Below are 26,450 nucleotides of genomic sequence, written 5' to 3' on the forward strand. Positions count from 1 at the left end.
GCCATTAGTAACACCTGGTACTTGGGGTTTATGCCTGATGAAATCCCAGCACATTTTATTGAACTGTTGAGTGCGCTCTATTGTGCCTATTCTGGCCATTAGATGGTAGAAGTGGACCAGTTGAATGGCCACCTTGATCTTCTAATCTATATGCACTGAATTTTTTTTATGGGGACAGCTGAAGGCTCATGTTTATTTTACACTGGTGCTTAATGAACAGGTTTTTGGTCAAATGATTGTGGATAGTTGTGTAACAGAATATGTTGGAACTTCTCAAATGCGTGTGACAATTGCTCAGCTAATGTTGTGTGGCATGTGTTCCACCCATGGAGCCCATTTGAATATTTGCTATGATGTAGCCTTAGTTGCTCTCCTCAGTGATTGGAATACAAACCTGTTACCTTCTAAGTATTTATTGACATGCAGTTTCATATTTGTTATATATGTAGGAAAATGTTTCCAATCCCATGTTTATATGGCTTTTTATCATCATAATTGGTGGTACAACAAATACTCAGAATTTGGCCAAACATTTTAGAAACACCCACCCACAAAAGGGTGTAAACCTGTAGTACATTCAATACTGTGAGTATACTGAGGGCTAAACAATCTGGAAACCCAGCTCTTGAGACCAAACATAGAACTTTCTGAAGCCTTCAGCAAGCAGGGTGGTAATCTTACACCAAGCAAGAAACATCAACCACAAACAACATTTACAAACATTCGTGTCCACAGTGGAATTTAAATTTATAGCCTGTTGGTTTGAAAGTCGGTATACTATCTACTCAGTCATCCAGACTAGCACATATTAGTCGAAACTTGTATTGACTTTTATCTTTTTCCAACCTACATGTAGTCATGAAATGCAGAGATATTTAAATGAATTAAGAAATGTTTTGAGTGTAGTAATAGTTCTGCCTACACATTGCACTGTTGTGTTATAGATTGTGTAATCTCTTCTGTGGGGTTCAAATAAAAAACAACAAAGGGTTGAAATGTTTAAGAGGTTCTTTAGAATCTGTGAATAATGATATTTTTCATTTCTTAGCATTTCATTTTATGCTTCCTCTTTCTCTCCCTTTGAATTACCTACAGTTTTCAAAAGACTTTATTGGCTTATCTCTGTGAAACTTGACTGAGAGTTGAAACTGTAATGGTGAGGGAGCATCTCATGAAGAAAGGTTTTCAAAATGTTTTTTTTTTGGGGGGGGGAGATAGCAAGATGTACTTGCCATCATGCAGGAAACCTCATTTTTAACTATTTTCATCCCTTTCAAATGACAAATAGCTCATCTTCATGAAGCAGTATCAGAGCTGCTTATTGGCATTAGTAATACTAAAGGCAGTGCATAAACTATCATCTTTGAACATGAGACTTTTGTTTTGGTTTGAAGAAAAACCCTGCTTGGAAGTCTTTATTGCATGGTTTCTAAATTTATATGGTGATGCCCCTGCCCCCCTTCTCCATCTTCATCTTGGCAGATTTTCATTACATTCTCCTTTCATTTCATTAAATAATTTTTTCAAATAGTTATCACAATTTTTTCTCTAAAGTGTATTAACTAGTAAGCACAGAAGTGGTCTAGATGCTGACAATGGATAAAGAATTGAATTTCAAGGAACATAATGAAAAAAGTGGTAAAGATAATGCGAAAGAATTGCACATTAAGAAAGGTTATAATGAGTAAAGATGAGGAGGTTAATGATTCTCTTTATGAGGCCTTAATTCAGCTGCATCTAGAATTTGAGTGCATTTGCAAATCTGGTCACCTGTTTCTGGCAAAATGTTGAGGATATTTGAGATGAGATGAGGACTGCGGAATATTGATTAGGACAGAGTCAAAGATTGCAGTTTGCAGTCTACATAAAAATGTTGAAACAGTAATGTGATAGAGCACAACCAATAACTTGGTGAAGGTATCTTATAGAATAGATCACAAGAGAGTGCTTTAATACATGGTAGAAGGAAAGAATGTTGAATAATTATTCAACATGAAAGTATATTATTGTTTTCATCCATATTTTTTCTAGCATAACAAACAGAAGTTTGCAGGCATAGGAATTTCGTAACTGTGCTATTGCATTATAGAGAGCACTGACTTCACATCAAATTGCTTGTCATCCTATAATGCATGGTACATTTACTTCAAAGGGTACAGTGATATCCATACACCTTATGATGATCTATTCATGCTGTGCTTTTCAATTATGACTTTGCATTTGCTCGTATCACAGTTTTAATGATATGAGACTGCTGTGATTTAACGATGAGCAATATTCATGAACTCGCTTTATTTATCATGTTGTTTGTTGTTGCTTGCTACATCTCTCAGTGTTTTGGTGTTTGCTGTGACTTATAAACTGTTTATAACTATTGTTTTATTTTATTGTTGTTAATAATGGCACATCAAATTCAAAGTAAGGGTGCTGTTGCTCCAATGAAATGAAGATTCATGAATATATTGCATTATTACAATTTTAAGATTAAAATGATTAAATTTAGTGACAATGGTATATCGTACACTGAGGTAGGCTACACACTAAGCTTACCTCACACTACTGTTCTTACAGTTGTTAAAAACAATGGTCAAGTTCTAAGTGAAGTGGAAAGTGTTACACTAGTTGATGCTATATTTATCCATAAATGTGACAGTATTATTCCTGAAATGGAAAAACTTTTAATGGTGGATTGATTATCCAAACTGGTTGGCATGTTTCCTTATGTCAAGCTCTTCAGAAAAACTTTTTTGTTTGCATATTTGACATAAATAAATGCTTTATTTATGTTATTTATGCACATATATGACTGTTACATGCATCTTGGGGGGGGGGGGGTATGACATTGGTCTGGAACTAATATGCCATTTGAGGTATGCATGTCCGTATGACGTCAGACATTATGGTAAGGGTCATTACTCAAACAAGTTTAACCTTTTACAGTCTCATCATCAGAAATTAAATTCATGGAGATACACAGTGGCAATAAGTATCTCCTTTGCAGTTTATCATATACAAGTAACAAAATAGCATATCCACCTGGGAGAACATCAGAAATTAATTTTCAACCATCAGTATGACACGTTAGGACTAGCAGATCATGCTTTAGACATCACCTTCACACAAGATTAAATGGGAAAAATCCAAAGTGCACATTGAAGTCATTACAAATTGGAGAGACTGCTTTTGGAATCAGCAGGAACTATGAAACATTCCCCAGAGTTACGGCTATATCAGTTTGTCAATAATCTAAGAAGGAATCACTAAGATTGAATTAATCCTTGTACTTCTCTTTATCCAACAGTAGATGGCACCAAATTAGGATTCTCTTTCTACCATTAACTAATTATTTCTGTTTGGATACTGTGGCCAACTGTTTGTGCTCTCTGAAGATACTAGGTTATTTGTTATTATTATTATGTTAATATCTGATTGACATATGAAAGGTCGCAAGACCTGTAGCAGATTAGTACCCTGTGTGGGCTAGATGATAAGAAGAAAGAAGGAATCTGTTCACATTTTGTTTGAACAACTGATGGTTCTATTCTTTGGGGAAAGCTGTTTCAAAGACCAGAAGTAGATGGAATGAACAAGGAGGGAGTGAAATTGGTTCAGTGAGTTTCAACATGGACTATAAAAGGAGATTGATTAGTTGTGACTCTTGTTCTAATGATTTTGGGAGGTATAAAACCAATGAAATTAGCAGCTAAATAATTATATATCTTATTTTCTTACTTTTTTTGTGTTATAATTAAACTGCAAAAAAATCAAATTGCCAGAACCTTATGCTTTTCTACTTATACATGATTCAAGTTATTTGGACCCCCCCCTAAAAAAAAAAAAAAAAAAAAGTATGGAATCTTCAGCTATTAATGAAGGAGTCTGAAAATCCTTAAAGGAAAATGCAGGCATTTTGTAATATAATAGTTTCCTGAACATTATGTTTTATCATTTTTTTTATTAAAAAAAAAGATATGCAGGCATATATTAAATTAACAAGCAAAAGATCATGTATTGAACTTCCTTTGAAACTTGTCAATTTTTATTTGAATGTGTGCTGCTTTTTTTCGTGTTTCTACTCTGGGTGTTTGTTTTCTTGTTTCTTCATTATACTAATAGGATAATCTTGGCTATCAGCTTCTGCAAAAACATGGGTGGACATCAGGAAAGGGCCTTGGAAGAACAGAGCAGGGTAAGAAAAAATTTTTCATTAAAGGTTCGAACAAGTTCTTGGAGAATCTCAGGAATCAAAATGCAAATATTTTGGATAAATTAGGGGATTTAACAAAAAAAATTAAAAAATCAAAATCAGTTTGGATGCTGATGGCTCTTAGGTGTCGATAAAAACCAAATTGAGTGAAGTATATGAAAATTGGAAAGTAAGTATTGAGAGGTAAGTTAAATTTCAGTTGTATGAGATTTTTTTTATTATAATAGTGGGGTGGAATTTATTTTTATTTTATTATTATTATCTATTTATTTATTATTATTATTATTATTTTTTTTTTTTTGCTAATTTTATCCCTACAGTAAAAGCATGTTCATAAAAAAAGCTAATATATCATTAAATTGTTATAAATTATTGTATGTAGTAAATGTGCATTATTAAATTGTGACATTCTCATTATTGTTCATAGTATACATCATTCATGCTTTTATCTCTTAAAATCATCTTTAGTTTCCTAGTGAAGCCTTTACTTGTTCTTAGCAGATAATGGGGGAGAGAGAGAGATCTTAAATGAGGAAAGATGATCAAGCTCATCTTACTAATATTCTCCAAGCTTATGAACTCATTTTAAATAACCATGAATCATGTTTACACTTATGAATTATTTTGGTTTTTTAATGAGTTGAAAAGATCATTTAATGATGGAATTTTTGATAATCTTTTCAGATTCTTAACTGTAATCAAGTCTTTTTACCTCATTTTATCAAATTTTGCAGTTATTATTAAATTTATTATTATTATTATTGCTTATTATTTGCTAGTAGCTTATGTTAAGGCTTTTACAGTTAATGTAGAGATGTTTTAGTTTTGAATTTGGTTTCTCTCTCAAATTACAGGACAAGGGAACATACAAATAACCAGACTTTTTTCCAGCATCTTTTAAACTTTATTTTTTATATGTTTTTGTTATATTTGATGATATGGAGCTGCTCATTGTTTTGGAAAATATCTCTCTTAATAGTTATGATTGTATTATTTGCTTTCTAAAAATATGATCAGATGTATTATATTTAAGGATGATTTAAAAGTCAAAATTTAAACTTCTGACTTTTAACATGCTTATTCATATATACATTTATATATATATATATATATATGTAGAAAGTATTTTACCTTGGTATAATAAATGTTAAAAATACCAAGCAATTTTAAACCTGGTTTTACTCCATTTCCCAAGTAAGCAAACAGACTTGACTTGTTTGTCTGTTTGCTTACTTGGGAAATGGAGTAAAACCAGGTTTAAAATTGCTTGGTATTTTTAACATATATATATATATATTTTTATTTTTATTTTTTAAACTATGAATGTTTGCAGAGGATATGATATGTTCATAATAAAATCAAAGTTATCAAGTGGCATGAAAGTTTTAAATGGCAGTGCTGTGTTAATTCAAATTAATGATTTATATAATACTAGTATTCCGGTATCAGTTTTTTAATAACATGAAAATTAATATGAAATGGAGTTCTATGTTTATAAAGTTGCGTTTTTTTTATGTTTGAATTTTATGTTTTATACACGTTAATTGCTTCTTTGTAATATATAAAGTAAAAACATATGAATTTTTCATAATATTATAGGTAATGTACTTTGTAACGTACCTAATGGCATTTATACATAATGGTCAGTGTGTTGCTGTAAGGTTTAATTTGGGGTGAGGGGGGGGGATATATATATGTTTATTTATTTTGTCTTTCAGAAAAGAATTATTGTCACTGAAAAGTGCAAAATTGTCAAATGCAGTGGACAAACTTGCAAAGATCTTCAATAATAAATTAAAACAGTTTATGAAGTGTGCGTGTTAGTAATTTTTTTTTTCTTTTTTTCTTTTTTCATTTTGGTAACTTGAATGGTTTGTATACCCCAATATAACATTTAATGTTGGTGCTGTTAATACTGACTTATATTGTGCATATTCACATCAGTTTTAAAACTTAGAAACATTAAGTTTTTTTCTTTAAGATATGAAGTCTGTTCACTGATATATTCTCCCTTTTTCAGTGTAAGATTATGTCAAATGCATGTAAACATCTATGATAGAAAAAAGGAATATGTTTTTCTCTTTTTTGCTGCTTTGTGATAATATTGCAAAAATAAACATTTTATTTTTGATATTTATACTGTCATGTATATAAAGTCATTAATTTACTCTGATTATGATGAACATCATTATAAGATTGTGATTCTTCATTTACAGATTATTGGTAAGTAGGTGTGTGCGTGCTCGCACACACACCTGTGCATGTGTGTATGTGTGTGTGAGAGAGAGTAGCTATAATTTCTGCTAAATACCTATAAAATATAAATGTATTTGTATTTATATATTTCAATGAGACTTTTTTATTATTTTTCTTTATGAATTTTACAGGTGTAAGAAGAAGAGTGTAGATAACTCATCTAAATGTTTTGAAAGGTGTAATATGAGATCTTAATCCTTGCTGTATAACTGAGAATCTATTGATTTTTTCTAAGTCTCTTTTAACAACTGAACTGGCCTTGACCGTTCAGTTGTTAAACTGAATAATTATATGGATGTGAAGTGTCCATTGGAGTTAATATAACATTTGTATACTATTGTAATGTGGGTATGAAGTATATATTTTTGATATATTTTATCCATGTGGACATTTAGGGGTGGGGTTAAAGGTAGTTCAAAAACTGTCCTTAATATTATTTATTCTGTCCATGTTTTCTGAAGAACTTCAAGTTTGACACCTATTTGTAAATCAAAAGTTATCATGTGTAGCAAGAAGTAGTGTTATTATGACTTATAGGTATTATGCCAGCTTAGCATTCAAGCTGAAATGATTGACTGCTGAGCTAACATAATATATTTGCATATGATAGTGATAAAAATACATTCAGTTTTACTGAATTGAGAGGAACTTTTACACTGTAGTTACGTAGCAATTTTATTGTTAGGATTCTGAGAAGGGGAATAAAATTTGAGTTAATGAAGTGTGTGTGAAAAAGTTTTGGAAAAGGGGGATAATGGATACCATAATTCCTTTTGCTCTGAGATTCTGTTTTAAAAAAAAAAAACATCATCCATTTCTCGATATGTACCCTCTAGGGGGGGGGTATTCAGACTACTATTACAGCACTACATTATTATTAATCTCATAACTGCAGTTTTCCTCCAAATAAGTCTATTATTTATTAGCACTTTAATATTATCATATCTAACATTTTGTGTTTCCAAGGCACTTCTGACTGAATCAGCCCACCTAGACCTTCGTCTTTCCTGATCTTGGCATTAAACACGTTTTTCTAACCTTTTCTCACCCATTCTCCTTACACATTCTTGAATGCTAATAATGTCAAGTTCCTTTCTTCATTTTTAATATGATTCTGCCATTGATGCAATCTGTTTACTCTCTTAATTTTTCTTAGAACCCTTATATCTGTGGTTTTTTGATCAAGTGCTTTATTTCTAACCCAACTCTCAGATCCATAACTTAAAACTTGTTTGAACACTGACTTGTATACTGCTAGTTTGGTGTTTTGACTAATTTCTCTTATTTCATATAAATTTATTCAGCTGGTACCCACTATACCAGCTTTGCTTATTCTGCTGTCTATTTCCAGATTCAACTTACCATCTTCATTAAAAAAAACATCCCCAGTTCTAATATCAGGCCTAATGCCACATTTCTTTCATAATGGGATCCATCCCTCCATCTGTTCATTGGATATCAACAGATGCTATATGGTTACTCAGATGCTCGATGATATGCCATACCAGTCCTCGCCATGTCGTGGCGCCCTGTTATATGCTTTTCTGGAGGCCTCAACTCTCTGAAGATCAGTCACTGCAGACACACTATCCATCCATCTCATTGATGGTCTTCCTCTTTTTCCTGGAACTTTACCTTCCATTATTATTGTTTTGAAAAGTCCTTCTCCCATCCTTTCAATGTGTCTAAAGTATTTCAGGTTTCTTCTGTCATTATTCTTAAGGAGTCTAAAAGTTCTACTGACCCATTTCTAGCACTCATCCATTTCTCTTCCTTCAGTAATGTTATCCTCAACAGCCTTCTGTAACACCACATCTCAAAAACAGCAATCCTTTTCCTATCAGACTTCTTCAGGTTTCACATTCACAGTTGCTGTTGGAAAAACAGCTGCATCCAAAATCTTGAGCTTCATTCCTGTGGTGATGGATCCATCCTTCTAGATTTTAGACAAGTCTCTGACTCATGTTTTAGACATTCCTATATTCTTCTGATGTCTTCTGAACAATAATTCTTCACATTAATAATGGATCCCAGGTACTCGAACTTGCTGACTTCCCCAATTCTTTTAGCTGAAGTCCTTTATTCCTACTGATTACATTAACTTTGTCAAGAATTTGTCCTAGTTCTTCCTTGTCATTACAAAGGAGTACTTGTATCATCAGCATACCTCAGATTATTGATCAATCTACCGCTTATCGTAATTCCTGTCTTGAGCTAATCCAATGCTGCACACATGATGTCCTCAGCAGAGCTACTAAACAAGTAAAGAGAAATAGTGATTTTCTTCCTTGACTACTTGTATAATAACTAAAACACTTTTTTTTTTTAATGTTAGTCAAGTGGGTTTTAATTTATTGTCCTACATGTTTCGCCGATTTTTGCTATCGGCATCTTCAGGGAATACAATTGGTAAGCTATATGATGGTAACAGACAAGGTTTTAACCGACAGTTCTAATTCATACAAAATTAGTATTGTGCGAGACAATGCGTGTGTCTCGGGAACATGATTTATTTGTTACGAGACATAATGTAATTGGCGTGAAAGTTCATTTCTTTGATGTTTAGTGATCTGATTAAAGCTTTCCAAATTTCCGGTAGGATTAGACCTTGATTCTTATTTAGGTTTCCTATTGAACGGGTGACCGTAGCAACCTCCTTGAAGGTTCTGGAATGGTAGTTCTCTTTTATATAGGGCACATGACTCTTATCCCACTGAATGAGATGGTTGGTAGAGGCAAAGTGGCAAGAAAGGCCTGAAATATCTTGTCTGTTGTTTCTGACATATCCTATGTGTTCTTTCTGTCTCGTTTTGAAGCTTCTAGAGGTCTGACCAACATAACTAACACCACAGGAGCAAGGTATATTATATACTCCAGAGTACTTGTTGAATGGATGAGGGTCTTTCGGTGATCTTAAAAATTTCTGAATAGTATCGATTGGCTTGAATGCTACTCTAATATTGTATGGTTTTAGAAGGATAGCCAATTTTTTGGAAATACTGCTGACAAATGGAATAGTTATAGTACTGATGTATTGGGTGTCATCACGTTGCCTTTGTGGTATATCCGAAAAGAGGATATTGTTGCAGAGTCTTTTAGGATAACCATTTAAGGATAGCTCTCTGGTTATTGTAGTTAATTCTTTTTGTAAGTCATCTTGGTCTGTGTGTAATGTATAGCTCTTTTCTTAAGCATATGGATAATGCTAAGTTTCGGGGATATATGATGAGACGAGTTGAAATGAAGGTAACGTCCAGTATTCGTAGGTTTTCTATACACAGACAGGTTGATACTGTTATTGGTTTGTTTTTTTATTAGGATGTTTAGAAATGGAAGTTTTTCATCTTTTTTCAATTTCTAATGTGAATTTGATGGTATGGTGGAAACTATTAATTTGGTTGAGATAATCCATTAGTTCTTCTTTTGTATGATTCCAAATGATAAAGATGTCATCAACATATCTGTACCAAGTTTTTGGAGTAATTTGGGATAAGATTTTATCCTAGGTCTTCCATGAATAAGTCAGCACAAGAAGGAGAGAGGGGGCTACCCATGGCTAATCCAGTAAGTTGTTTGTAGACTGTTTTTTGCCAAATGAAATAGTTTGAAGTTAAACAATGATTGAACAAAGTAGTGATGTTTCTTGGAAACAAGTTGTCTAAGATGTTGAAGACTTCCACAACTGGAATGTTTGTAAACAGAGATGTGACGTCAAGGCTTGCTAGTATATCATCTTCAGATATAGGGATTTTTTTTTTTTTAATTTTTCAATAAAATGTTGTGAGTTTTTAATATAAGTATCTGAGTTTGATACTGAATCAATTAATGTCTTCTTCAGAATTTGCCACTGAGACTCCAAGGTTTGGTTCTAATTATCAACCTGCTTCCAATTTTCTTCAGTAATGTTTGTATAGCTGAGTCTACAGGTAAACTGTAGACTCAACTATACAAATCTGCTCAACTTTAATTATTTTTTAAATTTCCTTACATACTGTTCTTTTCAATGTAATATCCATTTTTATCCTGCTCAACACTAAGTAATGGTCAATTTCAAATCCTCTGGACACTCTTATATCTTAAACCAGCATGAAGATATTGCTATCAACAATGACCTAGTCAGTGAGACTTTTTGTGTTGTCTCTCCATGTGAATTTGTGCACATCTTCATGTTGGAACATAGTGTTTTTAATAATTAGTCCGTGTCCTGAGCAGAAATCCAGCAAATATTTACCATTATTATTAGCTTTATCCTTTCCTCCAAATTTTCCCAAAATGTTCCTATATACCAGGTGGGATTCGTTTCCTAATCTGCTGTTTAGATCTCCAACAAGGGCCACTTTTTCTATTTTCTTTATGGCTACCTGTTCTAATGATGCAAACTTTTTCTACTTCTTCCTTAAAAGAACCTTCTGTGGGACCATAGGCACATGTAAGTTTCATTGTCGGTTTCCCAATTTTGAAGTGTGCCCGCATTACTTTACTTGAAACTGTCTTCAAATAAAGATGTTTATCTTCGTCTTTGATGTTGAATGCTATTGCTACTCCTTCCTTTCCTTGATCATTATTGCCTGAATATAACATCCTATACTTATTTGATAAGATCTCACCTGGTTTTATCTTCTTAGTCTCAGTAATGCCAATTATGTCCACATGTTACTTTTCCAGTTCTTCAAGTTCGATTTCCTTTCCATTTAAAAACATTTAACAGTGAAATCATTACTGCACCAAAATTTGAAGGGCCTAAACAGCTTAATTTTATAGTATTTTTAATATAAAATATATATTATTATCTTGACCACTAGTATTAATAAATTAAAGACTTAATTCTGTATGTTAGTCAAGTAAATAATAGTTTAATATCCGATGTTTCACTGACTAATATCTGTCAGCATTTTCAAAGGATACACTGGTAAGTAATAGAAAGTAACAAAAACTAGTAAACTAACCAACAATTCTAAAAATTATGTAAAGTTATCACTGTGCATGATAACAATACGACACGTGATACAATACACGTGTCGCAAGTACGTTTTATTTGTTGAGATATTTATTGTAATTTTCATGAAAGTTCATTTCTTTTTGGTTAAATGATCTGATTAGAGTTTTCCATATATCTGGTAGGATTAGGCCTTGATTCTTATTTAAGTTACCTGTTGAACGGGCGACTGTAGCAGCTTCTTTGAATGTTCTGGAATGGTAGTTCTCTTCTATGTAGGGCATATGACTCATATCCCATTCAATATTATGGTTGGTAGAGGCAAAGTGGAAAGAAAGGCCTGATATATTTTGTCAGTTATTCCTTACATAGCCTATGTGTTCTTTCTTTCTTGTTTCAAAACTTCTAGATGTTTGTCCGATGTAATTGATACCACATGAACAGGGTATGCTATAAACTCCAGAGTATTTGTATCACGTGTCGTATTGTTATCACACACAGTGATAACTTTACATAATTTTTAGAATTGTCGGTTAGTTTCCTAGTTTTTGTTACTTTCTATTACTTACCAGTGTAACCTTTGAAAATGCCGACAGATATTAGTAAGCGAAACGTCGAATATTAAACTATTATTTACTTGACTAACATACAGAATTAAGTCTTTAATTTATTAATAAAATATATAATTTGTATCAGTTGGTTTTATGTATAAATTTCACTTATATCAAATAATAAAAGGCATTGTGAGAAACTGAATAGACAAATACAGCAATCTAACTTTTTTTGACTCTCGAAGTATGAAAACCTCATTTGGCTGATCTTTGAATGATTTAATATGTTAACTGATTCCTGAAACAGCACAATGTAATATGTATTCATTTAACCATATTTTTCAGTTTACTGACAGGTATGAGTTAATCATCGAGAAATCCCTGTAATAGACTTATATGATGTTGTTGAGCCTAAAATCTGTTGGCTTATGATTTAGTATGGAATTGTGCCTGTTCAGATGTGTGAATTAATTTCCTATGGATAAAAGAAATTACATTTTTTGTCAGAAAATGTAAAGGTGATGCAAATAGCATGCAGTTAGCTATGCAAATGATTTCAGTAGTATATTGGGAAGAATGTACATAAAGGAGGCATCAGTAAGCACCATATTCAGTTTGAACTAAAATGGCATCTAGAGCAGTTGTTCTTGGTGAGTGAGGAAGTACTTTGGAGAAGTGAATCTTGCTATAATCTGTCTATATCAAATGGGAGAACCTGCATTTGGTGGCAGCCTGTTAATGTTATGAATGGACTGCATTACTCCAGCTATAAACTCTTAACAGTAGAAGTATAATGTTGGGATGTTTTTTGTCTGGAATTAGTTCATTGACTTTTAGTAAGACTTCCATAAATGGAAAGGTACACTCTTCATGTTCTGCATAATGCTCATGGAATTTCATCACATAATGGACAATACCTGTTCCAGCAAGAAAAAACCCTGCTACCTCCATATGAGATCGGCTAACTCACCTTTGATTGAAATCGTCCAGATAAAGATTCCTCCCATCGCGACGAGAATCGAACTTAAGCGTATTCCAATCGAATTTTCTACATACTTCTGATATATCAGAATTCTTTTCTGATATATCAGAAGGTGAAAAGGAGAAATCTTCTTTGTTCTACTGTAGTAGTAATAAGAATGCATGATATGGAATCTAGGAATTAAAGTATTTTACTTGATTTTTCTGCTGTTTGAAAAATTCATATTCTTATTTCCTTTCCAGTCATTTCATCTCTATATTTCTTTTTACCCTTTTAATTTAATCTTATTTTGTTGCTTAGTTTTAACTTAACTCTGTCTTTTCCTTTCTCCATTTTTCTAGCCATCAGATATTTTCTCTGTAATTTTTTTTATTTATTTTTTATTTTATTTTATTTTTTTTAATCTCATGATGCTCATGAGTTCTTTCATACCCTTTACTTTCAGAACTACTTTATATTTGCTTGTCAGTGAGTTTCAACATCCAAGTAATGCCCATACATGGTAGTACTAATGTACTATAGGTTGATCAACCAACCTCTTGTGTATGGGCTCAACATAAAAATGATATATGCTGTCTTGTGCACTTTGCAATATGTTCCCTGAACTTCATTGGCTTGTCTGCCAATATTCTTCAATTCTTAACATCATCAGTTGCTTTGCAGTTTCATCAGACTGCAAAGATTATAGATTACGGACCACAAGGATTATATCAGATTGTCATACACATCTTGCAATCTTTTCAGCCAGCATGCAGAACTTTATACTTTGCCACATTAAACTGGTAACTGTTCTCATTGCCCCCAATATCAGTCCACATGGTGCAGGATTTCTACATTACTTTTATTTTCTTTTGTGCTTCCTAGTTTAGCACTATCAGCAAACAACTGGAGATTCTCCCCAAACTCATTACCATACAAATTAAACTGCAGCAGTCAAAGCATAGAGTTTAGTGTCACCATACTGGTGAACCACCCTTCTCTGTGATTGTGCCTCACCATATGCTACTTTTGAGTAAAACAGACCCTTGCTTGTTTAACTGAGGATATTTAGGAGTACCTCTTATCAAAACAAAGAAGAACAAAAATAGATGAGGTACTTCTAAATAACAGCTACAAGACTATTCAGACAAAAGGGATCAGAGAAAGGAAGGAGTAACTATAGCACTCAACAATAAACATGAAGTAAATTATACTTACCAAGAAAATTAGCTTTTTAACTTTTATAAATTAGTCTCTCCCAAAAAAATCATTATTGCTGTTATAACAATGATAATTCTATGAGGTTTTAAGGTAATATAATATTATTATTCATATCTCTTAAACACTGTAGCTACGATGGTAGGAATCAACATTCTTAAATTCTATATAAATTTATATCAATTAAATGTTGATAAAAACAAAAATTCACAAATAATAATTGTTGTGTAAACTAGTATTTTTCATAAATTATTTGGCTTAAATTTCCAGACAGTGCTTTGATACTACATTTGAGCTCAGTATTTAAAAAAAGAAAAAAAAAAATCTACATTGTTTTAAGTAGCATCTGGAAGCAGGACTCAGAGAGAGAGGATAATAGAGTAAAATATTTGATATCTCATTAATACCAGAAATAAACTTAAATACCAAATTGTGGGATAAAAGAGAATTTATGGTTTTGTTTGGATGATCTCCCACAAGGAGATCTTCCAATAAAAACAAGCATATTGTTCAGAGAACACGTGCATTTTGTGGATATAATATACTGGCCTCAACTTTAGCAGCCTCTTCAACTGCAATTCCTATCAAACTACAGATCCCAGATGCAACTCTCTATCTTGTTACTTTTATGTATTTAAAAATGAGAGAAATGAATTTAAATAGATTTAGCTAAAATTGAAAAATTTAATTTGAAAATAAAATCAATTATAAATTTATTTTTTGTTCAGAATACATATTTTAATATCTCTTGCATGACTTATAATATAACAATTGTCTTGTTTTCTTTGTCGGTAAACTGGATGAAATTAGTAAAGTTGTCTTCTTGAATATGGATGAATCCACTATCACTAATGCTCAGTGTCAAACAATGCAAACAAATTAATTGTTATTTTCTCATAAATTGTGAAGAAAGTGTACCCGTTACAGGTTTATTGAATATTAATGCATTTAATTGTTCTAGGTATAGCAAGTAATTTAAGTTTGTTGCCATGTTGCAGTTGTTCGGAACCTTGTATTTCCGATATTTGAACACTTGCATCTTTTGCATTGCTTTATTCTTCATAATGCTCCTACCAATGTGTTGCTTTTCCATGAAAATAGTAATATTTTTCATAATGGTAAAGATAATGACAGCATATATGGTGTGCTCATTAAGTAATGAGACAATTATTATATCAAAATAAAGAACTATATTTGGAATTGTCAATTACACAGATTCAAAATAATCTCCTTCCAACTCCACACAATGTTTATCAGGGCAGTGGAAGTCCTGAATGGGAACCTCCTTTAGTCTCTGAGTCACATTGCATTGGTTGTCCTCAATGTTGCTGAAGCTCTCTCCTCTTTCAAGGCATTCATCTTTGGGAAGAGAAAAAAAGTCTGCGAAAGCCAAATCTGGTGAATATGGGGGATGTTCAATCACACAGATTGTCTTCAAAGCCAGAAACTGCTTCACAGGGAGTGCACAGTTAATGTGTGTGGCACAAACCTTCAACAAATCTTCCTTTTGTGCAAAATCTCTTTCTAAGATTAATCGGGCTGTCCTTATTGAAGCTGTACAGTGAGTAGCCTGGTTATTCGGCTGTCATGGGCAACAATTTCCCTAGCTTTCACCACATTTTCATTTGTCTGTGCAGAAACACTGGCAGTTCACAGTGTAGTTCATCTTCCAGGGACTCCCTCCCCTTTTTAAATGTTGAAAATGCGGAACACCAGCGCATGACTCAGACAATTTTTTTTCCAGGTCTTGGTACACTTCTGTAGCAGTTTTTCCTAATTTACAGTAAAATTTTATCACAGCTCTTTGTTCCATGATGCAATTTTTGACACTCCACTCAAACACTCTTACATCAATGGTTGCCACACGAAAACTGCTGCATCACCCAACTCGAAAGTTGCATCTGCAATTACAACACACACTAGCAGTCAAAACTGTAAACATGTTTGTTACTTTTATTCAAAGAGCTGTCTTGTAAAAAATCTAATCTCATCACTTAACAGGCACACTGTGTATGTTGATAGTCAAACCAATTATTTGTTTTTTTATTAGCATGTTAGCATGCAGTTACCTGATTGCTTTCATACTGGAAACACTATGATTGACTGTTTAGTGTGAATTCACAAGTTCAATCTCATTTCTCACTGCATTTAAAAAAACTCAAAAAAACTAATACGTAGTTTGAAGATTGTATCAAAATATTTGTTTTTCATCTTAGCTCATAGCAAAACACCGAAAGATGGGTCATATCTAAGGGTTATTGTTTTTGCTGCTTCAATCCTTTAATAACAAGAAAATGAAAATCATCCCTGGTGTAAAAGACTTGAGCATCTAAGTTATGGTATAATATAAATTTGCAGGTAGCTTAATTCTTTAACTTTATGAGATAGAACCTTGGAATCTTCAAGAAGGAATAAGAAGGACTATCTTTTTAGTTCCACCTCTTGTATCCACTTCCATTCAGAAATAGCGGGGGGAAAAAATCCAACTTCTTTATACTAGTTGGATTTGATCATGTTTAGCATGAAGATGTTCAGAATAGGTTGTGCACCTTTGATCTGCAACTTTTTGCTATCTATAATTGTTAGTTTTCTTATGTGTGCTGTATTCTTTCTTCCTTGATATTAATGACTTTCACTGAGCATGTATTCTATTTGGACTTCTTCCGATAATAACACATTGCACTCCTTTTGCCCAGATGTCACATAGACTCCTGAAACACTCTTTGCAGGTCTCAGAAGAAGAAGAAATTGTTATAAAATATTTATAGTTATATATGTATGAGTAGATATACCATGTTGAGTTAACTCTAATTTCTTAGGAAACATTTGCATTTCATTAAGTTATTATATTTCTTATAACTCTCAATATGAGCATTTTTTCTGAATTGTTTTGTGAATTCAAATTAACAGATTCATGCTTTTAAAGGTACCAAAAAATAGCTGTATAAAACTGTAATTATCAACATTTTGTATTTCTTCATTTATTATTATGATTTTTTTATTTGCCATGCATCTGTGCTTAAAAGTGACAAAGCAGACTGGAAGTTGTATGAACTTGTTTGTCATTAGTTTTTAAAGGTTTGTATTTAAATCCAGAGATATGATTAGTTGAGCAGTTATTTTCTGCTTAATAACTACAAGATCTTCAGATATTCAGGTAAAAAATGGTGGTATTGCATAAACCTTTTTTTGGAGTTTGTCCAGTATTAGTTCTAACATTTATTTAAAATTAACAGCAAAAATATAATTCTGAGTTTTATTGTTATTAATTAGCATTTTAAATTATATTTAATGAGGAATTCTATTCTTGTTCTCACATGATATTCAACATGTGAACTTTTGTTTGCTCATGTTTGATTAAAACAAGGATGAATACAAAAAAAAAATATTTTTTAAGTTTAATTTACTTTCCTTTCCATCAAAAAAAAAAAAAAGAAGCGCAACTGTAACATTTTGATTGTAGCCATTATCATTTTTCAATTATTTATGGTTCCTTGTAGATAAGCTTTATAAAGAGAGCATAAATGTTTGTTTCTTTTATTTCCATATTTCCTGGTAATTCCTTGTGCTTAATGTCTTTCAGAAATATTATCTCTCTGAAGTACATTTTTCGTTTAACATTGTTTAGAGTTCAGGTTATATAAATGGCAACTATTGTTTCATCAGAACTTTCTTACTAATGTGTTTTGCCCCCCCCCCCCCCCCCAGTGTTTTTTTTTTTTTTTTTTTTTTTTTTTTTTTGTTTGTTTAAATTTATATATACAAATATATGTAAATATTAAAACTGCATTATTGCAGAGACAAGGAATATTGAGATGTTCTAAATTATATACGTTTTATTAACACATACTTTACATAATGTACATGATATATAATTTTATACTTAAGGTAAAGGTCTAGTGGTAATAGTAGCTGGAATAATTTATTTTCCTAAGTAGTGGATAAATACAATAAGCCAGCATTTCTCAACCTTTCTAAGCCCAAGGACCAGTAAAATGCCTAAAACAATTCTACGGACCACTAAGTTATGTAATTTTTTTAAAAACCTATTACCAACATTTGGGAAAAACTGTGCCATTTATAACATAATAAATCAAAAAGCATGTTTTGATTACATATGAAAACATAATTAAATTAGAAGTAAATGATTAAAAGTGTATCATCATCAAACAAAGTTTTAAATTTTATTAAACAAATAAATAATATGATATAATTATGTCACTACTTACTTTTAATGAGATGGTTGAGCTTCTCGGTCTTTGCAAAGTTGTTAGATATCTGCCTCAATATTGATCAACTTCAGTCGAAGATCGGCACAAACTCTAAGAGGATTTCTGTATTTTGTTTTTATTTGAAGGAGCGATGAAAATTCTTTCTCACAAAGACAGGTTATAGAAAACTGCATGACGATTTTCAATGCTGCTTCAGATAATTCGGGAAATTCACTTCTCACTGAAAGCGAGATCCAGAATCGAACCAAACCAAGATCACGGAATTCCATTTTAAGCCCGCTCTCACTTGAAAAGTCAATTAACTGTTCTTTTTTCGATAATGAAAGGTCGTTCTTATGAAATGGATCGTGAACCCACAGAAATTTCTTATACAAGTTATTCGGAAAAAATGTTTCGAAATTCTGTTTCAGAGTTTTGAAGTGGTCACAAACTCTTTCCAGAAACTCAGAATCAACAAAAATATCATTTTCCACTAAAAAGGATTCCAATGTTGGAAAAGATGCAAATTGTGTCTTTTACAAAACACCAGTTTATTCTCAAATGCCTTTATTTTGTTATAGGCATCAAGAACAGTTGAAGAATTTCCCTGAAAGGAGAGATTTAGTTCATTTAATTTTGAAAAAATGTCTGAAAGATAGGATATTGTTGATAACCATGCTTTGTCAACAAGGAGTGATGCAAAATTAGAATTATGTTCATTTACAAACAATAAAACTTCATGCCTTAATTGAAATAACCTTGTTAGTACTTGTTGCTAGAAAGCCAGTGAATTTCAGAATGAAGCAAAAGCACTGCCCAATTTCATCTCAGAGTACTGAAAATAACCTGTTATTTAATGGTCGAGCCTTAATAAAAATTAACTAGCTTTACAGCGTTGTATAGTACAGTTTTAAATTCTGGTGGCATTCCTTTTGGAGGCTTATGCTTCCCATGTATGAAACAATATACCCGATTCATATCCAGAGCTACTTCCTTGACCTTAGAAACAATCCCACTGTGCCTGTCTGTAAGGGCACAATACATCTTTCCCACTGGATCCCTTTGTGTATTGTGTAATTATTGCGAGTGTGAAATATTTCTTCTCCAATTGTTCAGGATGACAAAGTTCTACAAAGCAGATTATCGTCATGAATGTTATCATGTGCATATCTTACATAGCATATTAACTGTGCATCATTTGTAACATCAGCAGTCTCTCTGTTTGTAATGCGTAATAAGGGCCTTAACTCTTTCGATTAACTGAGATTCTACGTCGCCTGCCATATCATTAATTCTGTGACCAACAGTGTCATTTGAAAGAGGAATCAAATCAACATCTTTTAGTAAAATTGCATGCTGGTGATCTGAGTCACATTTCCTGGTGCACTTTGTAAATGGATTGCTACTTGTATGTTTCAAACAGCATAAGCTGATTTGAACCCCTTTTTTCAACATCAGTGATGTTGGGGGTAGCAACATGATATGGGATATTTTTTGCTGGTCAGAATTAGGACCTTTATTTGATATTCATTGAAGTATAACTGGTGTGGCCTGCTGACACCTTGTAGCAAACTGTATTCATTTTATTATTTCTTTTACAAGTACATTTACTATTCATTTTACAAGTATGTTGTACTTGTTCTTAGAAATCCATGTTGTAAGAATTAGTTTGAGGAACAAATAGAATGTCCATTGAATTCACTCTCTGAATGATGCAAGTATAGACAATGCACTCTGTTTCATTCAAGAACTGTGAGTATGGAGTATATTTTGCTGATCAGAATTAGACATTTTATATTGACCAATGTAGGATGGGTATGGCTTGATGGCAGCAGCTGCTAGAAGACTATGCATTCTACTGTTGCACCTGTTGTCAGATGGAAACACTCTTCCAGGATGTTAATGGCCCTATGTCCCAAAAATTAGCTTCAGGAACAAATGGAGCACATCAACCATCTTCAATATTCATTTGTAAAATTAATTATAATTTAGAATTATGAATCTTACAGTTGCTTTTATACTTTGCAATTCATATTAGTTTCAGTTTCATAATTCAGCACTTACCACATGCCCAATTAAGAATTGATATTTATGCCTAAAGAAAAAAATGTAAATTGTTTTAGATGAAACGTACTTACCAAATATCTGATAATCGTAATAATTTATATGGTAATTTATTTCACTTCACCATTTGTTAAGTGTACGGTAATATCAGTTGTTTATCGTAAAGGCATTTTCCTTTTGCTGATGACGATATGATAGTCATTACTAAGTGTGCATGCACACCAAGGAAATTCATTGGAGATTTGGTAGTGACACTCTGACAGGCAGTGTCACTACCAAAAAAAAAAACAAGAGAGGGAGTTTGAGAATGACCACCAGAGAATTTTATTTTTAGAATTCTCTGTAAAACTTGACATTTGGAATCTCGGATGGTCAGTTTCGAAAAGGAATTTTAACAAGGTGAATCCGATAAAGGATTCTGATTGTTCTTCTTATTAAAGACCTGAAATTCAGGTACCACATTGCACAAGTTGCGAAGACATCATATCAGATAATGGCAATGATGCAGAAATAAAGAGGTTATGATGCCATTATATAAGGCCTTATATGGATTATTGTGCACAGATTTGTTTTCATGGTGATGAGAATATGTTAAAAAGGATCCAGACGAGATTCACAAAGGTGGTCTTCGGAATATGGAATACAAGGGCAGATTGAGAGAATGTAAATTGCAAAGCCTCGTGAATAGGAGGATGGGGGAGGGTTATGATCATCATCATCAAATTCCTGACAAAAACCCTCAAGGGATGTATAGCACTACATGAAAAACTTAAATCATTACTAACTTCCTATCTACAATTTTCCTCCAAATTATTCTGTTATCAGTCAAGACCCCCCAACATTATCAGGTCTTATATTTCTGTCTTCTAAGCCACTTTTTACTGTATCAGTCCACCTATATCTTGGTCTTCCTCTGAGTCTTTTTCCTGTTAACCTGGCAGAGAATACTTGTTTTGCTAATCTTTCTTCTCCCATTCTGTTTAAGTGACCATACCACCTGAGATTAGCTCTGATAACACATTCCTGGATGCTAACAATGTCAAGTTCGTTTCTAATATCCTTGTTTTTAATATGATATTGCCATTTATGCCATCTGTTCACATTACTAATCTTTCTCAGGACTCTCATACCTGTGGTCTCTAGTCTTTGGTCAAGTGTTTTATTTCTAACCTGGCTCTCAGATTCATAAGTTAAAATGGGTTTGAACACTGTCTTGTGTGCAGCTAATTTAGTGTTTTGACTAATTTCTCTCTTATTCCATATAAATTGATTTGATTGACTTCCTACCATACCAGCTTTGTTGATTCTGTTGTCTATTTCCATATTTAATTTACCGTCTTCACTAAAAATCTTACCTAAGTAACTGAAATGTTTTACTTGCTGTATAGGTTCTCCATTTACAATGTAGTTGATATTTTCAGTGCTTCTGCTTATTTTCATTGTCTTTGTCTTGTTATTGCTAATTATGCTGGTCATGTTATGAGGGATATGATTGAGACATAATCTAGTCAGGGTTGTTATCGAGTTGACATGGAAGAGATTTTTCATAGAATGGGAGAAAGAGGTAGAACAAGAGGCTATCACTGAACACTGTATAAGGAGGGTGTTAGCAGAGGAGTGAGGAGCAAGTTCTTTGCTGGAGAGTGGTTGGTGAGTGGGGAATGCATTGCCTGAGTGTGTTGTGAATATAGGTACATTGAATCAGTTTAAGGCACGGTTCGATGAACTTTGTGTGGTGTAGTGTGTATCTCCCATGACGAGTCTAACTCCATGGAGGTCAGGTGTTTACATTAAATAGTAACTGAATTGTCTGAGGTCAGACTATATTTATACTCTGTGAGGCAGAGTGAGGATGTAGGAACAAGATATGTATACTAAATATAGAAATACTTTATAGTCCCATTGAAGTTAAGAATACAAAGGAGAAGTTTTACATTTTGAGAAAATGCCTGATAAAAAATATGCACACTAACAAACTTTTTGTTGTCTGTGAGAGTTTGTTGCGAAAAAAAGTGCTTTGTCTGCTAGAATGCCAGTACATATAAAACAAATTAATAATGGAATGAGTCAGTTTGTGAATGAGTTTATCCTCTAAAGATAAAGGCAATCTCAAAAAAAAAAAAAGAAAAGAAATTTTGGATCCAAATTAGCTTTCTAGTTATTAATTTAATTATATTTGCTTATATACAGTTTAGTTTTATAAAAAATAATATATATAATAATAATGTTAATAATAATAATATATACATAAAATAATATATATACAAGTAACTCCCATATAACAATGTTGTTAGGGTCCTAAAAAATTCCGTGTTATGCAAATTCATATTATAAAAACAAACAACTAGTACGAAAACAGGGTTAGGTTCCAAAAGTTAAAAAAAAACTATGCTATTTTCTTTTTATTTATAACTAAGAGAAATGTATGTTTATTAAAACAATAATTGATCAAAAGTATTACATATTAATATTATTACATAATGTTTTCTTTGTCATCACTAAGTACCATTAAACAAGGGTGTTTTCTTTCTGACAAATCCTCATCTTCTGGGCTTTCTTCAGCAGCAACTTGAGTTCTATGCTCTACTTTTTGCAAAAAAAATCTGTTATTTTCGATTATTTGCTTTTAGCTGAGAGATCTTTATAAATTTCATTGTATGGAGCTAAGCACTTGTGAAGTTCTCTCAAATTTTGTGCTTCTTTCAGTGGAAGGATCTTCATTTAGTAAATATAAACTCCAATTGTTCAGCTAAGTCTAGGCCTTTCTTTATGCTTTTAGGGTAACTTCATTGTTTCTATCTGTGCAATCATCCTCTGAATTAATTTGGTTTATCCCAGATGCAATTTCCACCAATTCTTGAATATCATCGACATTCATATCGTCAAAATCTTCCCCTCCTAGAGACTTAGCAAGTTATATTATTGCATTCGTTCTGTTTTCTGCTGGCTCGATTAGATTTTCACTTTGAACTGACTCTAGCCATATATTTTTCCAACAGGCATTTAACGTTGTCGGTTTTATTTCTTGGATGGATGAAGTTATGAGATTAATACAGTCCAAAATTGTAAAAGGTTTCCATGTCCCCATGACTTCGATAGATTCATCGTTGACTTTATTCAAAATCCATTGCAACGATTTCCTGATGTAATTTGTTTTAAATGTAGCTATAATTCCCTGATCTAACTGTTGAAGTAATGCACTAGTATTTGGTGGTAAGAAAATTATTTTGACATTTGGGCGATTTAAATCTTTTGGATGACCGGGTGCATTATTCAATATCAGTAGAACTTTAAAATCTAGATTTTTTTTGCTTTAAGTAGTTTTCCATACTTGGTACAAAACAGTTTAGAAACCATTTTTTAAATAAATCAGTAGTTACCCAAGCTTTCTTATTTGCTGTCCAATATACCAATAAAGCTCTCTTATTTAGGTTTTTCATTGCACCAGAATTGAGGGATTTATAAACTAGCATGGGTTTTACCATGTGATCGCCTGAAGCCACACTGCACGTGAGTAATGCCATATAGTCTTGATGCTTCAAAAACGTGGTGCAACTTTTTCATTTTTTGAAATAAACGTTCTCTTGCGCATTTTTTTCCACCAATGGCTCATCTCGTCGGCATTAAAAACCTGTTGTGTTGTATATCCACCCTGTTCAATAATTTTTTGCAATTCCTTTGGATAAGTTTTGGCAGCTTCATTATCAGCTGGTGTGCTTTCCCCTTGTATTTTTATGTTTCGTAATGAAAAGCGTTTTCTAAAACAGCTCAACCAACCTTTGCTACCAACAAAGTCGGGGTTAATAGCAGATTCTCCATTTTCTTTTAAGTAGTTGAAAAATTTTAAAGCTTTTTGTTTAATAACATTGGTGTCCACCTTTTTTTTTGAGCAGTCATCAATCCAAATACTAAGAGCTTTTTCCATTTTTCCAAGTATTGGTGTTCTGGGACAAGCTGTCATATTTACAGAGATAGAACAACCTGCAGCAACGGAAGCTCTAATTTTCTGTTCATTTTTCTGTATGGTCTGGATTGTTGCTTCATTTAAATCCAAGGTTTTTGCAACATATGATACTTTTTTTCCCCCCTTTTTAAGACGATCCAACATCTGTATTTTTAATTCTAGCAAGAGGAAATGCCTTTTAGAGGTTCTTTTTTACTTCTGGCAGGCATTGTTCAGGGCTACAAATTAATTCACAAAAAAGAAATATTTAACACTTCTTTAAAATAGGTTCAATAATAATATATACAAATAATACACCATTTTGTCATGTTGTACCATCATTTTTTATTTAGTGTGAACTGTAGACTAAAATACACAAAGATTATTGAAAAAAACAAATGAAAGAGTTTGAGAACAGGAATCAAATCTTGGAGATTCAGTGGCAAGCCTTGAAGAAAGCCCTGATTGATTCAGCTAGAGAAGCATGTGGTGAAGTTGTCTGCAAGGATAGAAAAATTAGAACGCCATGGTGGACACAGGAAGTTAAAGAGGCAGTGAAGGAAAAGAATAAGGCATATCAAAAGTTCCTCACAAATAAGTCAGCTTGTGCTCTTAGAGAATACAGAGACAAATGCAAGAATGCTAAACACTGTGTAAAACTAACTAAACAAAAGTCATTGGAGGACTTTGGCAAGAATATAGAAAATAAATATCAAGAAAGTGGCAAAATATTCTGGAGGTTGTTGAAGAAGCTTAGGAATGGAGGAAAGAGTGCTGTCAAAGGAGTTAGAGATGATAAAGGTGAAATGAAAATGGGAGAAAAAGATATCCTTGAAGTATGGAGTAATTACTTTGAAAAACTGTTAAATGAAACAAGCAGTGATGACAGTGCAGTTGTAAAAAACACTAACCAGGCATGCAGTCAGGAATACATATCCATACTTGAAATAGAAAAAGCTATCAAAGGCTTGAAATGTGGAAAAGCAGCAGGAATAAATGATATTCGACCAGAAATGCTGAAGTATGGTGGTATAAAAGTCACAGTGGCTGCACTGCATAGTTCAGAAAGCCTGGACAGAGGGACGAATTCCCGATGATTGGAGTAGAGCTCTCATAGTACCCATATATAAAAAGGGAAATAAAACTGAATGTGAGAATTACAGAGGTATTTCCCTACTGAGTGTTCCTGGCAAGATCTATGCAAGTATACTTGAGAAACGGTTGAGAAGAATTGTGGAAGAAAAGCTGGGTGGAGAACAAGCTGGATTCAGGCCAAATAGAGGCTGTCAGGATCAGATCTTCACTTTACGACAAATAGTTGAGAAAGCATGGGAATATAACAAAGATCTGTATTTAAGTTTTGTCAATTTGGAAAAGCATATGACAAGGTGCCAAGAGAGAAGCTATTCAATACACTACAGTTATATGGTGTCAATGGGGCATTATATCAAGCAATACTTAGTGTTTATTTGAGTTGTAAGTCAGCAGTTAGAATTGAAGGAAGTAGAGGAAGATGGTTTAATGTTAAATCTGGTGTGAGACAAGGATGTACCTTATCCCCTCTGTTATTCATTATCTATATGGATCAAATTATGAAGGAAAGTGGTATTAAACATGATATCAAAATTGGAGATGTTAATGTCACCTCTTTGCTTTATGCAGATGATGTTATACATTCTAAATAAATCCGCTACAAGTCTGCAAGATTCTCTGACTAAATTGAATAACTGTTGTAATAGATATGGTATGAAGGTCAGCAGTAAAAAGACAAAGACAATGAAAATAGGCAGAATCATTGAAAATGTCAACTGTGTTGTGAATGGAGAACCTGTGGAAGAAGTAAAACATTTCAGCTACTTAGGCACGATTTTTAGTGAAGATGGTAAATTAAATATAGAAATAGCCAACAGAATCAGCAAAGGTATGGTGGGAAGTCAATTGAATAAATTCATATGGAATATGAGAGAAATTAGTCGGAACACTAAATTAGCTGTATACAAGACAGTGAACCAGTTTTAACTTATGGATCTGAGAGCTGAGTCAGAAGTAAAACACGTGACCAAAGAGTAGAGACCACAGATATGAGAGTCCTGAGAAAGATTA

General features: G+C 32.8%; 1 protein-coding gene across 2 annotated transcripts in view; it reads left to right on the plus strand.

The window, feature by feature from the left end:
• The window catches only part of LOC150093810 (uncharacterized), a 364,154-nt gene that overhangs the window by 39,982 nt on the left and 297,722 nt on the right, over positions 1–26,450 (plus strand). For both annotated transcript variants that reach the window (XM_090413165.1, XM_090413166.1), the window contains exon 3: positions 4,117–4,189. In XM_090413165.1, coding sequence (XP_090269291.1) covers positions 4,117–4,189 — 73 coding nt within the window. The remainder of the gene's footprint in view (positions 1–4,116; positions 4,190–26,450) is intronic.

This window comes from Typopeltis vanoorti, chromosome 23, assembly GCF_054136105.1.
Source record: "Typopeltis vanoorti isolate ZY-2024b chromosome 23, IOZ_Tvanoo_1.0, whole genome shotgun sequence".
Taxonomy (NCBI): domain Eukaryota; kingdom Metazoa; phylum Arthropoda; class Arachnida; order Uropygi; family Thelyphonidae; genus Typopeltis; species Typopeltis vanoorti.